This window comes from Durio zibethinus, chromosome 11 (assembly GCF_047325235.1).
Source record: "Durio zibethinus cultivar Kanyao isolate XHJ-2024 chromosome 11, ASM4732523v1, whole genome shotgun sequence".
NCBI lineage: Eukaryota > Viridiplantae > Streptophyta > Magnoliopsida > Malvales > Malvaceae > Durio > Durio zibethinus.
In genome coordinates, this window is record NC_143172.1 from 5,639,840 (window position 1) to 5,658,382 (window position 18,543).

General features: G+C 33.7%; 1 protein-coding gene and 1 pseudogene across 1 annotated transcript; one reads left to right on the forward strand and one right to left on the reverse strand.

Annotated features, from left to right (window-relative positions):
- The first annotated feature begins 11,740 nt into the window (after nt 1–11,740).
- Nucleotides 11,741–13,061, forward strand: LOC111290109 (uncharacterized; annotated as a pseudogene).
- A 3,061-nt stretch (nt 13,062–16,122) lies between these two features.
- Nucleotides 16,123–18,422, reverse strand: LOC111289571 (DCD domain-containing protein NRP-B-like). The gene is made up of 5 exons (XM_022880723.2): nt 17,585–18,422; nt 17,224–17,324; nt 16,825–16,908; nt 16,577–16,687; nt 16,123–16,477 (listed from the first exon to the last, which is right to left on the reverse strand). The coding sequence occupies exons 1-5, from the start codon at nt 18,204–18,206 to the stop codon at nt 16,388–16,390; spliced, it is 1,008 nt and encodes a 335-aa protein (XP_022736458.1). The 5' UTR covers nt 18,207–18,422; the 3' UTR covers nt 16,123–16,387.
- Nucleotides 18,423–18,543: the final 121 nt, after the last annotated feature.

The following is an 18,543-nucleotide window of genomic DNA, read 5'->3' on the forward strand; positions in this document are numbered from 1 at the left end:
AGAATAGATTAAACAATAGTCAGGTAAACGACATTTCAGAAGCAGATCAGTTCAAATTAACGTTCTAAGGGATGAGAATTTTTTGCTTTTGATGGATTCCTTTCTAATCTTGTCGGCACCTAAATTTGAGGCAAATTTTGGGATTTTCCTCTCAATTATATTTACCTCACACTAAAAGGGGACAAAAATTTGACAACATTTAGTGTTTTTTTTTTTTAATGTTGCCTGTCGGTTGGTTCATGTATTTAAGCAAGCGAAAGAGATAAGTTAATTTGGTTTTGCTCACGGGATAATTGTCAGTTACGCAAGGACTTCTAAGTTCTAAAGCCAATGGATTATGAATAATATAGAATAGCACCAATAGAGCATCACCAACTCGTGAATGAACATATGGGAAATATGTTTGGCTTTTTGCAAATACTAGGACGATTATATCTTATTCAGGGAAACCGGCAAAGGCAACGCCCTTGGAATTAGTAATCATTTTTTATAAGGGCTGATGAGACCAAACTCGGGTTGGCAATTTCTTTAAACAGTAAATGACCTAGAACCAAGTTGAATTCTGCGTCATTTTATGCAAAATGAATGCGTTTATTTGAGTAATAGGATTGGGATGACAAAGGGTTTGCTTGCTTTGGAGAGATGTCTACATTTGTAAGCTTTTATTTGATTTTTTAGATACAAATTTGACCATATTTAATTTTGCGAGCTGATGTAGGATAGCGACATGAATTTCACTTGTAAAAAGTTTAGACCTCACTCATCATTCAGGTTTCCCTTTTGGACCAAAAAGTATGACCATCATTTATCCTTTTTTTTTTTTTTTTTTGAATATTGTTCATCTTTTATCTAAATCACAGTAAATATATAATGATAGTCAATGTTGTTGAGTCTAAAGTAATAAATACAATAATAAAGAAGTAATATATCGCAACAAATTCATAATAATAAACAATAATTAATAATTAACAACGCAGGAAAAATAAAGTACACTAAAATTTACGTAAAAAACCCTCCAATGTAAATGAAAAATCACGGACCACCAGAAAAATCTTCACTATCAAATAATAGATATATAAAGTTCTTCTCTAGCTAAAACTAGAGCTAATTAATAACTAGAGAGAGACAATTATAGAAATCTCATCAAATAAGTAACTTAACAAATACATATTGGATTTATTCTTAGAGAGCTTCAAACTTGATCTTCACCGTTCAGAATATAGAACTTTGAATCATAAATCTGTTGATAAAATTTCAGCTAAATCAGATGACAAATTGACTTTCATTCAACTAACTCTCCATTCTTTTTTTTCTCTCTATTTTTTTGGCTTTTCTTTTTTCTTTTCTTAGTTTGCGACACCACTTTAAAATAGCCCCACCTTTTTTTATTAAGTAGCTAGGGCTCTATGTAAAAAGAAAAACCAAGGCCTAGGGCCTTTGATTGATCTAAAACCAATTACATGATATTAGACCCCATTTTCCTAACAATTTCTCCGTCTAGCCCCATTAGGAGGAGATTCATCACCATAGCAGTTTCATTTGAAACTTATCTTGGCCAAGGAACTCATTCTGGTTAAGTTACTGCAGAACTAAAACTTCCTCCTGGGAATGATCTTAGTCAACATATCTGTTACATTCTCAAAGTATGAGCTTTTTTCAATAGCATCTATTGTTTCTTAATCACTGAATGTAATCAGTGATATCTAACATTAATATGCTTTGTTCTAGCATGATACATGATATTTTTACTCAAATCTAAAGTACTTTGACTATCACAAAATATCACATACTCTTTTTTATTCAATCTCAATTCAAGAAGAAAATAGTTCATCAAAAGCATTTCTTTACCTGCTTCAGTTGCTACAATATATTCAGCATCTGTAGTTGATAAAGCAACATACTTTTGTAATTTACACTGCCAAGACGCAGCTCTTCCTACAAAAGTGAACAAATACCCTAAAGTAGATTTTCTATCATCAAGATTACATTCCACGTTTGTATTAGTAAACCCTTCTAGAATTGGTTATGAAACTCCATAACTCAAGTACATTTTTGAGGTGTCCCTCAAATATATGAAAATACATTTAACTATTTTTCAGTGAACTTTTCTCGGATTAGAAAGAAATCTACTCACTAAACCAACTGCATGAGTAATGTCAGGCCGTATACAAACTATAATATACATTAAAGAATAGACTGTAGAAGAATAAGGAATACTAGACATAACTAGTTGTTTTTCCTTAGACACAGGACAAGATTTTTTACTCAGATTAAAATGGTTGGCAAGTAGACTGCTAACTGATTTAGCATGTTGCATGTTGAATTTACTAAGCACCCGTTCAACATACTTTTCCTATGACAATCACAGCTTTTTAGCTCTCATATCTCAAATAATATTCATACCAAGAATCTGCTTTGCTGGACCTAAATTTTTCATGTTAAAGGACTTAGACAAATGTTTTTTCAACTTGTAAACCATATCAGCATCTTATCCTACAATCAACATATTATCAACATATAATAAGGGAATAATAAAGTTACCATCAAAAATTTTTTTGACATATACACAAGTATCCGCTATTGTTCTTTTATAGCTATGGTTTACTATAAAAAAATCAAACTTTTTGTACTACTATCACAGAGCTTGTTTCAAGTCATACAAGTTTTTTTTTAGTTTACAAATTAAGTGTTTTTTCCCTTTCATTTCAAAATCCTTAGACTGATTCATATAAATATCCTCCTACAAGTCACCATACAAGAATACCGTTTTAACATCAAGTTGCTCAAACTCAAGATTGAAACTAGTTACTAATCTCAGTATCACTCGAATGAAACTCATCTTCATAATTGGAGTGAAAATCTCATCAAAATCGATGCCTAATTTTTTAAAAAAACTTTTTACCATCAATCCAGCTTTGTGTCTTACTAGTTTGTCGCCATCCTTTTTCAACTTGAACACCTATTTATTTTTCAACGACCTCTTCTTTTTTAAAAGTTTAACAAAATTATAAGTACCATTTTTTTGCAATGACTTCATCTCTTCTTTCATTGCTTTTAACCAGTGCTCTTTATCCGGAGTAACCTGCACATCTTGAAAGCTCTCTGACTCCCTCTCACTGGTAACTAAAATAAAATTTAAACTTGGATACATATTAGATGGCCTACGTTCTCTAGTAGATTTTTTAGGCTTAGACTCTACATCACCTGATGCTGAAGGTAGCTCTCTCTGTTCAACACTCTCTGATGAAGATGATTGTTCCTCCTACTCAATATTGATTGCATCTGGCTCATCACTAACTATGGCTGGCTCATTCATATCTTCAAGTTTTATTTTTTGCTCATTTTCACTATTTATGGCTCTTTCCTGTGAAACTTTTGTTAGTGTTAAAACATCACACTCAATAGTAATCCGTATAGTCTTCTTATTTTTCTCAAAGTTTACTATAGTTTTTTTTCATGAAGGATCACATTTCTACTTTTAACTATCTTTCTCTTCACGGATCTCATACCCTACAGCTAAATTCCTCATCACCATATCTACAAACACATATTGTGTGACTTTACTATCAAGTTTTGACTTTACTCTTTCGACACATGAATGAATATTTTATATTAAAAAACTTTCAAGTGAGAGTATGAAGCATTTTTTTCTGTCCACACTCTTTTTAGAATGTCAAAGCCAAAAAAAACTGATGGTGATCTGTTAAACAAATAACAAGCTGTGTTGACTGCTTCATCCCAGAATGACTTTGATAATTTTATCATCCTCAACATACATCTGATTTTTTTTACAATGGTGTGGTTCATCCTTTCAGCTACACCATTATGTTTCGATGTTTCAAGTTCTGTCATTTCATGCCTAATCTCATGCTTTGAATAGTACTCTTCAAAATTTTTGAATGTGTATTTCCCACCATTATCAGTTTGAATACACTTTAAAGATAACCCTATCATCTTTTTCACCATGGCATGAAATATTTGAAAATACTGTAATACCTAGCTTTTATTTTTTTAATATATATATATCCAAGTCTTACGTAAAGCATCATTAATAAAAATAACAAAATACATGCTACCACCTAATGACTCAACTTCAATGGGACCACATACGTTAGAATAAATCAATTCTAATCTATTTTTTTCTAAGAATTTTTACGAAAAAAAATACTACGATGTTTGCCAAACAAACAATGATCACATAAATCGAGAGATGTACCTTTAATCAAATGAATGAGAGATTATCTTGTCAAAACCCGTAACCCTTTCTCACTCATATGTGCCAGCCTCTTGTGTCACAAGTTTGTTGAAGCATCATCCTCAACGATATTTATCTGGTTGCCATTTAATTGCATATATGTCTCATATATTTTGCAGCATAGTTTTTTTCTTGCAACTATCATAGATCTTTTAAGAAGCTTTCACTACCTATTATTTTGTCGACTCTCATATCTTTTTTTATCAATGACATTAATAGCAAATAAGTTCATTCTCATTTTTGAAATGTGTCTAACATCCCTCAAAGTCAATATGCAACATGTATTAGTTTATACAATAATATCATTAATTTCAACAATCTGCGACACTCTTGTTTCTCATCTTAGTGCAACCAAAGTCTCATACTTTGTAATTTGTAAACAACTCTTTCTTAGGAACATAACGATATGACGCTCATGTGTCAACTATCTACTAAATATCGAGATCACCAACATGATTATAATCACTATGTGTACAAATTAAAGTAACTGAATCACTATATAAATTTACTGCTGTAATATTATAATCATCTGAACTCTTACCTTTCTCATATTTTTGCTCTTGCTTTAAGATTTTACAGTGTCGTTTTATATTACTTGCTTTACCACAGTGGAAACATTTCACTTTATTTCTAGACTTGGATATATATTTAGACTTATTATAGTCTTTTGAGTTTTGACTTCTGTCGCTATTTTTACCCTTGTTCTTTGTGACTAGAGCTTGATTCTCAAGGTCTACATCTTTTCACCTTACTACTTTATTAAGCATACTATTCTTTACCATCTCTAATGTCACATTGTAATCAGGAGCTGAATTAAGAATAGTTACAAGTAGAATATTTCAATTATCTGATAATGAACCTAAAAGAAAAGACACCTTCATTTTATTATCCATCTTCAGCTCCATAGTAGTCATCCGATTAAATGTCTTAAAAATCACTCAAGTGCTCTGTAATCGATCATCCATCATTATACTGTAAAGTTGTAAGCTTTTTAATAGGTATAACTTTATTCATACATGTTTTTCTCTTATACAATATTGTCAATTTTTCTCAAACAATGTGGGCATCTGTCTCCTATGCTACATGATGAAACATACTAATATCAACCCATTTTTTAATTATAGTCAGTGTCTTTTTGCCTAACTTCTTCTAGTTTTCATATTTTATATCTGCTGATTTAGCCAAATCACCCAATACCGACTCATATAAATTTTTACAGTATAAATGATCTTTCATATAGGTTTTCAAATTAAATAATGTGATACTATCAATTTTATCATAAAATATATATTACCCTCCATTATCTCAAATAGAAATTACTTTTGTCTTAAATTGGTTTTATATCGATGTCTCAAAATAACCCTCACTCTGATACCACTTGTTAGGTCTGAAGCAATAAACACAACAACACAAAAGTAATATATCGTAATAGACCCACAGTAATAGACAACAATCAATAATCAACAATGCATAAAAAATAAATTACATCAAGATTTACATAAAAAACTCTTCAATGTAAAGGAAAAAATCATGGATCACTAGAAAAATCTTCACTATCAAATAATGGATATATAATGTTCTTCTCTAGCTAAAACTAGAGTTAATCAACAACTAAAAAGAGATAATTAAAAAAATCTCACCAAATAGGTAACTCAACAAATATACCTTGAATTTATTTTTAGAGAGCGTCAAACTCGATGTTCACCGTTCAGAATATAAAACTCTGAATTATAAACTTGCTGACAAAATTTTAACTCAATCAGATTACAGATCGATTTTTGTTCAACTAACTTCTATTTTTTTATGTATTTTTTTTTAATTTTTTTTTGTATTTTTTTTTAATTTTTTTTATTTACAATATTACCTTAAGACAACGCTACTTTTTTTTATTAAGTAACTAAAATTATATGTAAAAAAAATAATAATAAAACCCATGATCTTTTATTGATCTAAAACTAATTACACGAAACTGACCCATTTTCCTACAAAGTGCTACTTATTACTTGATATAAAGAGAATATGAATGATTGCCTTCTAGACAGGATTAAAGCCGTCATCCCCATCTCATACATCCGACCGATAGACAATCGGCGAAGCCATTTTCAAGATATCTTGAGTTGACGTGTCTGTCATTGACAGGTCCACATGGCGAAACACGACACCAGTCGATCATTCTAAGGCTTATAGCAAAAATCCGATCAATTTCAAAAAATAACGCTCAAAGATAAAACCCTTCGTCCACAGCTACCACACAAATTCTCCCCCCTCGTGCCACTTCCCTCCATGAAAAATAAATACAAATTCCACCCACTTGAAAATATCACCCAAAAACCAAAAGAACCATTTTTTTTTGGGCTTGAGGACAGAAATAGATTCCTCTTTCAGGGAAGAAGCGAAGAAAATTAGACTACTAAAGTTTTTGAGGGAAAGGGGAAATATCAGAGGCACATAGTAAGAAAATGCTATCAGCTCACATTAGCACGTCTTTCATATGTTGAGGATTTTCTTGCCTAATTATCAATTTTCTCGTAAAATCACAAATTTTCTCATAAAATCACAATTTTTTTGCTGAAATTGTCAAATTTCTTGCATTGTTGTTTCCATCCATTAGTTTTCTTTCATTATCTGTTGTTAATTGGATCATTGAGACTTGCTTCATTTGATTGTGAGTTTGACTGGTGCTCCATCGGTTTGTGAAATGGCTGATACGGTTCCTGATCCATCTTCTTCTGGTAAGGGTGAAGTGGTGGCCAGCCAAGGCCCTGTAACTGCCTTTGGGGATAGTGAACAAAAGAATGCTATGGATTGGAGAAATCTTTTCTTGGCATCGAACGATCAATCTCTGAAATTCTTCCTTCCCCAAATGGTGAATGGTAAAGCACTGGTTAAATCGATAGATGATGTATTTGAAGGAGTGCATCAATGGCGGAATTTTTTGGTGGCCCAATTCCTTGGATGGGTGCCAAACTTTAGCCAATTTCAAAGGCTGGTAAACATGCTTTGGGGAAAAGAAGGGTTAGTTACTATCAAACCTGCTAGGAATAATTTGTTTGTGCTGCAATTCACTTCTGAGCAAGATTGAGATAGAGTTCTTGAATTTAGTTCATTGCATATTTGGAATAAGCCAATTATAGTTCGAAAATGGGAGCCAAGGTTGAGGAATTTGGAGTTTAAGATGAACAGGATAACTATTTGGATACATCTTAGTAATGTTCTATTGGAGCTATATACTAAGAAGGGGATAAGCTATATAGCCAATGTATTAGACATTCCACTATACATAGATAAAATTACAGCAAACTTTGAAAGGCTTGCTTATATAAAAATCTGTGGAAATTGAGATTCATGTGGATATACCAAGGTATGTGCTACTCCAAGATGGCACACCGGCCTCTGTCTCAGTGGAAGTCCCATGGCAGCCTCCAAAATGCCAGCACTGCAAGGTCTTTGAGCATTTAGACAAATCATGTATGAATAGGCCTGTGGTAGCAGAAGCTAGGGTGTGGTAGAGGAACCTAAGGAGCAGCGAGCTAAGGAAGTGAAGGAGGCTGTGCCAGAGGCTAATTCTAAGAGTGTCAAGTCATAAGTTGAATCAATGCAAGTAGCAAAGTTAGGGCCAGAGAGTACTCCTGAGAGAGGCAAACAACAAGCTGAATCAACACAGGTGGCAAAGTTAGGATCCACAAACAGATTTGCTATACTAGAAGCAGTGATTGAGGAGGATAAAAGCGTTGATGTGAATCTAAAACTGGCTGTGCTTGAGGCTAGTAAGATGAGGGAGGAGGAAATTATTCCTAATTCACCTAGGAAAGTAACGGTAATAGTTGGAGTTGTAGATTTGATGAAACAGTTGAAGAATAAGAAAAAGGGTCCCATTGATAAAGGGAAAAATAAAAAAGTAAAGGTGGAACACTCTGCTCTAGGAAGTCATTCCTTTTCCCTATTTTCATCATGAATTTGCTTAGCTGGAATGTCAAAGGACTAAACGATCCTCTAAAACAAAGAGAGGTTGTAGGTAGGATCAGAAGAGAAAAAGTAGATGTGGCTTGTTTGTTAGAAACAAGAGTGAAGCAACAAAACATTCAGAAAGTCCTGAACAATAACTCTGCTGGCTGGTCCATTCATCATAACTATCTTACCGCTTATAATGGAAGAATATGGGTGATATGAAGGGATGAATTAACAATTGATTTAGCAGATACAAATGACCAAAGCATTACATGAAACATTTTACATGGCACTCATAAGCTATACTTCACAACTATATATTGGTGTAATAGTGAGTGTGAAAGAAAAAGACTATGGATGTACTTGATTTCTTTCCAAAGTATTGTAGAAAGCTCTCCACGAATGTTGGCTGGAGATTTTAATGTTGTGGCTCTTAAATATCTAGCTGACTATAATGGCTCTTAAATATCTAGCTGAAGTACAAAAGCTTCTCAAGAATGCTTATAGAAACTGATTGTTCTGGATCATCTTTATATAGGACCTCTTTTTACTTGGAGCAATCGTATACTGTCAAGGAAATTGGATAGAGTGCTAATCAATGATATATGGCTCACGCAGGTACCAAATTTAGAAGTTGAATTCCTCCTCCTTGAAGTATCTGACCATTATCCAACTCTTATAAAAGTTGACTACATTGAGATAGTCATGATCAAAATCATTTAAATTCTTCAATTTCTGGGTAAAGCACCCTGAGTTCTTAAAGCTAATGGAGGAATCTTGGATTTTACCAGTGAGTGGTAAACCTATGGTTGTATTGCATAAGAAATTAAAGAGGCTGAAACCAGTGCTAAGAAATTTCAACCTCACATAATATGAAGATCATACGGAGAAGGTAAGAATTAAAAGAAAAGAGTTAGCAGGAACACAACTTGCAACATTAATGCAATCACCTATAGCTGATGCAGAGAATAAAAGGAAACTATCATTGGAACTCTTTGAACTATTGAAAGCGGAGGAAAGCTTATGAAGACAGAAGTCAAGAATTAGATGGGTGCTGGCAGCAAGGCAGAGGAGAAGCAATATACGGATACTGTATAATAATGAGGGAAACATGTTGGATGCTTTCTCACAGATATCAGATGAGGCTGTGGAATTTTTTAAGCAGTTGATGAGCACAGCTGATGCTAATGTTGAAGGCCACAAAAAAGAGTTGTTAACTGACTTAGTAGCCATTTGGATCATTGTACCTCAAGTTGAATCCAAACACCAACTCCAGTGAAGTCAAGTTCGTAAAAATTTTTTATTAAAATTTTTTTCAACTGTAGCTACAGTAACTTTTTTTTCAATTACAGTTATAATAAATTTTGTTATTGTTTTCAATCTTATTGCAGCTAATTTCACCGGCCATCTAAATAGAGCCTTAGTCCATGTATCCTTGACGGAAGAGCAGTGGGATGCACCGTCACAAAAAGTTACAAGGGAAAAATTTTAAAAAGCTATCTTTGCTCAACGTAGTGATAAAGCGCCAAGCCTTGATGGTTTCAATGCCCATTTCTTCAAGTCTACATAGAGTATAATAGGGGAGGATGTCACTATAACTATATCATATTTCTTTCAAATTGAAGACCTGCTTTCAGCTCTATAATAATAGCTTTGGTACCAAAAAGCCCATCTTCAGCTAGCATCTCTGATTATAGGCCAATATCTTATTGTACTGTTATTTATAAGAGTATAACAAGGATATTGGCTACCAGAATGCAATAGTTTTTGCCATCCCTAATTAGCAACCGCCCAAGCGCCTTTATAAAAGGGTAAAGCATAACAGATAATGTACTTATGGTGCAGGAATTGGTGAAAGGTTAGAGTAGAGTTCCCATGTCCCCAAGATGTGCTATTAAAAATGATTTAAAGAAACCATTCGATTCTTTAAATTGAAAATTTTTAATCTCAGTTCTAGAGGCAATGGGATTTCCAAGAAGGTTCATTGGTTGGATAAAAAGCTATCTCACTTCACCAATGTTCTCTTTGTCAATCAAGGAGGCTTGGTGGGATATTTTAAGGGGGCAAAAAGAATAAGGCAGGGGATCCTATGTCACCATACTTGTTTGTTATTGCTATTAATGTTTTGGTTAGGTTATTGGATAATGCAGCATCCTATGGCATTTTTTCTTACCATCCCAAATGTAAGAAAGTGAACTTAACACACTTATGTTTTGTTGACGATCTCTTTATCTTCACAAAAGGGAAGCTGGATTCTATTGATGGAATTCAAGTCATACTAAAACAATTTTATACGTATTCTGGTCTACAACTAAATAGTGCCAAGAGTGAACTATTTTGTATAAGGATTCTAAGAACTGAGCTTAAAGAAATCCTAAAAGTCACAGGGTTTAAAAGGGGAAAACTTTCTGTTAGATATCTTGGGGTTCTACTGGTGTCGCAAAGGCTTACTCTGACAGATTGTATGTCATTAATTGAGAGGATCACATCAAGAATTCATAACTAGGCAGCAAGACGTTTGTCCTACGCAAATAGACCATAGTTGATCCAATCTGTCTTTTTTAGTATTCATAACTATTGGTGCAAGCATTTTGTTCTTCCAAAAAAGGGTAATCAAGAGGATCAACCAGCTCTGTTCAGCATTTTTTTCGGAAAGGTCAATCAAGCACAACAAAGGGAAACTGAGTAAGATGGCAGACAATATGTAAACCAAAGTCAGAAAGAGGGTTGGGATTAAGAGATGTTGGTGTGTGGAACAAAGCCTACATGCTTAGGCTTTTATGGTCTATCTTTACACAAGTAAGCTTGTTATGGATTGCATGGATACACATATATGTGATAAAAGGAAGAAGCATTTGGGAAATTCCAAAAACTCAAAGTCATAGCTGGTGTATGAGAAAGCTACTTCAAATGATAAGTCTTACAAGTAGATTTCTGACACAAATAGAAACTGAAATAGTTTGGAATAATAAAGGTTCTAACTACTGGACTGCAAATGTGTGGGAAGAAATAAGAGAGGCAAATGAAAGTATACTGGTATAGGCTTGTGTCGTGTAAATTCCACATACCGAAGTATGCTATAATTACCTGGATGACTATCCTTGATAGGCTTCGAAAGAAAGATCGACTAGTTTCTTGGGGAATTCATATTGATTGGGACTATGAACTCTGTAAGCAAAAGAAGAAAAGCAGGGACCACATTTTTTTAGTTGTAGATACTCTAAAAGAGTATGGCAGCAGGTACTGCACCTATGTAATTTATAGAGAGAAGCTGAGGGAAGGGAAAATGAGCTTCAGTGGGCCGTTAGTAGGCTACAAGGGAAGCTTTGGTCTCAATCATACTACGACTGGTGTGGGGGCGTACATATACTAAATTTGAGCAAAAAAAATACACAAATATACAAGTCAATGGAGCTCACAGGGAGCAAATATTGAGTAAAATCAAGGATGTAGTTAGATTACAATTGATTGGTCTAAAAAATATAGCTTATGATCATGTTAACCATGGACTATGTGAGAGATGAGAGTTGAGTGGGGACTCATTTGTGGTGTAAAAGTTCGATAGTATGTACTTGTTGTTTGGTAGTAGTTCTACTACTTCTTGGATACTGAATAAAAATTACTTATAAAAAAAATATATATTTTTTTCAAAATCCTCCTAGAAAATGGGCTACTTTGCCTCCAAACGCGGTAAGTCCACCGTTGATATGATGATATCTACCGTCCGCAGCCATCAAGCTTTGCGATCTTCGACATTAACGCCATAGATGAACCCTAGGTTAAAGTGGAGCAAGCCCCGCAAGAGAACCAAGAGAGGCCCACGCACGTGCCGGTTGTGATTCTTGAGAAGCTCAACACCTTCGAAACTGATGTTCCTCACTCTTGGGACGAGGTTAGCAAGGCCTTAGCACTTAGCAGATCTCAAGCCAACCATTAACAATAACAACAAAGATAACAAGAAACTTCAAGCTCCCACGTTGCCTCCAAAACCAGCAAAACAAGTTAACAAGCAACAGCCACGTAAGAGCTCAACTTTCCACACCTTGGAAGAATTCGACGCAAAAATGTCTTCAAAATCGGCTGCAAACGAGTTAAGAAAAACTGAGTCAATGAGAAATGAGATGAAAACGAAAATCACCGAGTTAAAAAACCGAAGCCCCGAGTATCAGATCAGTCAGTAGGGTTCAAGTCAGCAAAAGAGAATATATTCATAGTAAGGGACAGGCAAGAGAGGGAAAAAGAAGGAAGGATAACTAGTTACGATTAGTTAATGAGCAAACGAGACCCATTAAGTGAGTTCCTAAAGACATGTCCACCACGCGAGGCCGACTTGGTGGTCATTTACACGACGTCGTTGAGAGGGGTTCGATGTACGTTCGAGGATTGCACCAAGATCCGAGGGATATTTGAAGTGCAGCACGTGGCGTTTTATGAGAGAGACGTGTTATTGCATGGGGAGTTCCCGAACGAGTTAAGAAGCTTATTAGGGGAAGAAGCGAACGTGCCGAGGGTGTTCGTGAAGCGAAGATACCTAGGGGGAGCTGAAGAGATGAGTGAGCTGAAGGAGTCGGGCGAGAAAATTGGAGAAGATACTGAGTGTGGCGTGTGCGGAGACGGGTGGGGAGACAAACTTGTGAAAGGTGCAAGGCAGCAAGGTTTGTGCCGTGTTTGGAGTGTAGAGGAAGTTGTAAAGTGATGGTTAATGAAGATAAAGAAGAGGCGTAATAGTAAGAATAGGGTGTAATCAGCCTTGTCGAGAAGATATAATAAGAAGCTTGAGTTTGATTTTTAACTTGTGATTTGATATTTAATTTAAATTTAATTAAATTTTAATTTTTTAATTCAAACTTGATTCGAAATCAAATTACTCAAATTATTCTAATTCATTTAAATAAATTAATTTATCAGTAAAAATATATCCGATCCATACTCGATTTAAAGCTCTGATACTTAAATTCAAGCTCGAACTAAGGTTTTTCAATATAAATATTTTATATCAATTAAATCTGATATATTTCCAAATAATATCATAAAAATAAATAGATAACCTAATACAACAATCAATCCAACTTGAATCTGCAAATGAAAGATAAAATGACAAAGCTCAAAGCAGAAGAAAGCATAACCCATAAAGCAATCAACTTCCATTCAGATTATATTCAAATAAACCGTTATCCAAGTTAACATTAGAACTACAAGCCTTATTTCCAAACAAGAAAAAAAAAAAAGAAAACTAAAGATCTTAGCTGAACTTAAAATGAAAAAAAAAAATCACTTTTCAAAAAATAAAAATAAAAATATGAAATAAAACCCTATTTTTGATAAGAACAAACAAAAATAAATTTCTCACATTTCACAGATACAACGTGTATTCAAAATCAATTCATGCCTCACATATTGGAATAATTACAACAAACAAATAGCAAACAATGGAATCCTGCCTCAGCGAGCGTGCTTGTGTCAACCATGAAATTTTGGTTCACTGACTTTGCCAGTTGCCAAACTTACCTGTCGCTGCTGCTTGCAGCTTCCACTCCTTGCCGCTGTCAGCCATGATGCCGGTGTGCTCAGTCTTGACTTGAGGGAGCTTTGCTGCTGCTTGAGCTCCAGAGAACTTGTCTAATGTTATGGGAAAAGAAGGGGGTGTCGTTGTTGGGTCTAGGGATTTGTAATATATAGTCGACAAGAAGGTAAGAAAACTTTGTTGATGGAGGCAAAGGGTAGGAAGCGGTGGCTGTTGGTGTTGGTATGGGATCGGGAGAGTGATGTAGGGGCACCGTTTAGATGGGGAAAGGTAGGAAGCAAATGAGTGTTGTGTTAAAAATTAGGGATTTAAGGTTTTAAGTATGTGTATATATTGAAGGGTAAAAAAATAAATTAATAATAAAATATTAAAAATATATATTAAAAGTAAAAAATTTGATTAAATTTGTAAGATATTTGAGTCGAATATTAAAATATTTAAATTTGATTTATTTGATAATTTAAATTATTTGAATTTGAATTTTATAATTTGATAATAATAAAATAAAATTTAAAATTTTTTTATATTAAATTCAAATAATTTATAAATATATATCTCTCATTTACACCCTAAATAAGTGTAATGAAAATGAATTGGCTCATTGTCCAACTTATCTTGAGTTCTTTAAATATTGTGGCAAAATGTAAAAAGCATGTGTCTTTTTTCTTTGTTAATAGTTTGTGGATTATGTGAGAAGGTTTAGATTTAAAACTTGAAAGACAAGTGGGAAAAGCAGAGGAAGAAATTTCAAATGTTTAGCTTGTAATATTTATAAGGATTTATATTTGGCATATAAATTTTTTATATTATTAATGAATTAAATTATTTTATTAATAAGTGAATTAGATGTATTATTTTATTAATGAGTAAATTTTTTAAAAATATTAATTTTATAAGTTTTTTAAAAATATTAATTTTTATATATCTATTTTAAAAATTGATATTTATTTATTAATAAAATGATTTTTTTTAATTTATTGATAACATATAAAATTTATATGTTGAAAATACATTAAATATAAAATTTTTATAATATAATAGACTTGAGATGAGGTTGCTTGTTCTAATAAGGTGATTATAGCTTTCTTTCCTCTTGTGCTTTTGCTCTTTAAAAAAAATGAAATGTGATTATAAATGATAATGTTTGATAATTGTTTGTATAGATTATTTTGAGAAGTTATTAATTAATAAAGGAAAAAAATTGGTAGGCTATAACTTTGTCAAAAAGAAATGCTAATTAGGTCATAAAACCATATATAATTATGGTTGGATGATTGATAAACTGATTATCTTCGTTTTTAAGCTTTATACTTGAAAAGAAATGTATCGATAAAATATTAAATTTTAAATTTCAGTAATCAATTTCAAATATAAAATAATTAAAATGTTGGCCGGCTATTACCAAGATTTCTAGAAGCTAAGAACTTGTCTTCCACCTCTAAATATTTTTTTCATCTAAAATTGTCGATTTCAATTTTGTTTTAAAAGTAATTCGATTGCTACACTATCTATCTAATGACGTCCTTAGATCCTGAATTCCTGAGGCTGATAAACTCCGTATGAAATAATCAAACATTGAACAAGAAAAGGTCTAGTATAAAATCAAAGAGGGCAACTTTGGATAGTCAACATCTCTCCAGTAACAATTTGGCAAAAAAGTATTACCAACTTTTGTTGAAGGAGTCATCTGATGGTTGCAGTAGGTAAAACTTTTGTTGAGATAGATAGAGCAGCTTCCAGGGTCTTGATTTTGCGAGTTGTACCTTCTACGGTGATAGCCTCCTAACCATCCATCAGATGAATTTTTTATCCGCTTGGGCGGTGATACACAAGTTTTTGATTGGGTTATTCCTTATTCAAAATAATCACCCATTCCCCACCACTCATCAGCTTAGCTAGCTTTTTAGAGGGAAGCTACTCGAGTTCGTGGGCCAATAGAAAGTGGAGCATGTTTAAACCAAATCATGTGAACTAGGCTGTTCATATAATTCAAATTCATTAACTTTTTCCCATCCAGATTAACAGTCCTATCTTATCGTAGATTTAGTTAAATTGTTGAAGTCAAATTTGTATTTTACTTACATATTTATTAGGCAAACCAGTCTGAAAGAATCATGTTATCTAAAAGAAACGCCATCATTAGAGAAACATTAAACGTCCACTGATTTTCTCATTTTCTGGGATTAAAACTTCTCCATATGGCTAATGTACGTCCGTAAAATCAATCCTTTTCCAGGAACTTTAAGGGAAGTCATTCAAATCATTCATTATTTCCCAAGCTCTTATATATGCCATATTAGAACTTGTAGGAAACATAGTGCTCACTGCCCAAACAAGCAAGCAAATGGGGAAAAGAAAATATAATTGTAGTTTTAGATTATTCATGGCACCAAACTGCAAATAAAACTCAAACTAAATTATAGTATATAAAAACATCACAAATAAAGATGATGTTTATCATTAGTTTTAAGTATTATTTATGGATAAGCCACACCAAATAAGAAGAAAAAAAAAAAAAGAGGGCAACCATAGCTAGCTTGTGAAGAAAAAGTTTTACGTCTCACAGGCTGTGTGGATCTCTGCATTCAATTCAACCCCCAGGATATTGTCTTAAATTCCCAATATACTATCTGTGTCTAGTTATTCTTCAAATCTTCTCTTCATAATTTTTGTGTATTTGTATCTGTACGCGTTTGTAGAAGAATATTGCTCAAGGACTGGTCAGCAAATATATCCAATAGGGAGAGTGCCTGCAAATTTTATTTTTAACAGGAGAAAGATCAGAACCGCATAGGCCAGGTAGGAAATTTTCTTGGTTAGCATCACATGCTTGTCGTGTGAAATTTTACCTCTGGGACATTCAGTTCAAGGCGGAATTTTGGACCATCATAGTGGTGGAGAATTGGCCTAAAGGAGTCCTCTTCAAGTGGTTCACAGATTTTCCTTGTAATAACCTGAACCTGCAGAGGAACAAAAACATTAGTACTGCTTTTTTCTTTTTGTTTGCTTGAAAGATATTGAAAGCATCATCTTTCAGAAAAAAAAAAAAACAACCATATTGTTTTTCATAACAAATAATTTATTCCTTAACAAATACCTGAGCAGGGAATCGAGATTCGCCAGGGCATTTCTTGTCCTCCCAGGCTGTTGGATCAATGTTTGTTCCTCCAAAGCTAGCAGCCTAAATAGAAGATCATTAAAACATCGTCAGAAGCGCAGTGAAGAACAAATCACAGGTAAGAAAGCGCCCCTTTTAACGGAACTATAAAACTATAAACCACCCTAAAGTGAAACTAATGTTCTGTCCACAGTCATATTTACGTGTGCACTTGTAAAATTCACAAGTTGTAGAAGTCCATGGTTGTCCTTAAACGACTTAAAAAAAGTTATGACTTTATCAAATCCTTGGATTGGGTGGAAATCGAACTAATCAAATGTTAACAGATAATCAGAAAGTAGTTAAAAAAGGGTAATAGGAGAAAACAGAAATACAAACCTCAAATACTCCATGGAGTTGGTGGGTGGAGTAGTTGTAGAGGAAAAGAGGCAGGCCAGGCGTTATCGCCCTGACTGAATCTCGGTAACGTGGAGGCAAACCTACAAATAATGCATAACAACAATTTAGGAATATAAATCAACATAAATATTACATCAAAAATTCCATAAAATTTTAACTTAACCAAATTGTTTCATTAATCTAACTGATTTACTTTCAATTTCTAGAGCAGGGATTAGTATTGGCATAATCATCTCCAAAAAATAATAGAAAATCAAGATTCAAAACCAAATTAAACCCAGACTATTTTTCTTTCCAATAAAAAAAATAGTAAGGAAGAGAAAGTGAGCGAATGACATACCGAAGAGCTGTCTCCTGAGATTCTCCTGCATGGTATCGTTGTTGCAAACAAAGATGTAACCGCCAACAGTTTCATTCCTAGGCAAAGACTCAGATGGTGGCAGTGTCTTAAACCTCTTGTCAACAACATTCTTCCCATCCTTATTTTCATTGTTATTATTGTCGCTGTTATTGTTATTGTTCTTCTTGTTACTATTCTTCTTCCCACTTTTGCTTCCGTGATCATCCTCTCCTTTATTCTTATTCCCCTTCAAATTAAAATTAAAATTATTGTTATTCGCTGGCTTTGAATAAACCCCTTTGTTGAATCCTCCGTTGATTCCAACATTCATCTGAGACCCCATCGGACCAATTGGACCGAACCCGATGTTGCTGTTGATACTGGCTCCAATTTTCCATCCATCATTGTTGAAAGAATTGAAATCAGAGACCTTTGGCTTCAAGTTGTTAACAGAATTCAATTCACCACCGACTCTGATATCAAAATTCCTCCTTTCATCAGGCCTCTTTGTAACAAAATTGTTGCTCCATATCGAATCGTTGAGAGAAAGATTAGCCAAGTTCGAATTTTGGACCCTAAGTTGATCACTGAATTGCCAAAAGGATTGCTGATTGTTCTCCATCGTCAACTCCAATTCCCTTTCAAAACCTTCAAAAAAACAAAAAACTGGGATATGGGTATCAAAGATGAGATAATTCCACTCTCTGTGTAGTAAAAATATATAGAGTTTTATCTATGTTTGTATAAAATAGTATGGTATCTAAGGTGGTATGGAAGCAGGGGAAAAGAAAACAGAGGCAAAAACAGGGGAAGTGAAAGCAAAAGAAATGTAGTTGATGAGAGACAAGTGGGTGAAGGGGGGTGTTTTAAATAAGGGAAATGAGAAATTTCGTGGAAAGTGTGCTGAGGTGGGATATTAAGATAGCGTGTGACTTTGTCAAAGTGGAAAGTTACATGAT

What these genes read in the sequence shown, in the direction of transcription:
- LOC111289571 (XM_022880723.2), bottom strand. Translation starts at nt 18,206, where the DNA reads ATGGAGAACAATCAGCAATCCTTTTGGCAATTCAGTGATCAACTTAGG. An exon ending in TCTCAGGAGACAGCTCTTCG is followed by an intron (nt 17,325 to 17,584) that starts GTATGTCATTCG and finishes CATTATTTGTAG; the next exon opens with GTTTGCCTCCACGTTACCGA. An exon ending in AACTCCATGGAGTATTTGAG is followed by an intron (nt 16,909 to 17,223) that starts GTTTGTATTTCT and finishes TCTTCTATTTAG; the next exon opens with GCTGCTAGCTTTGGAGGAAC.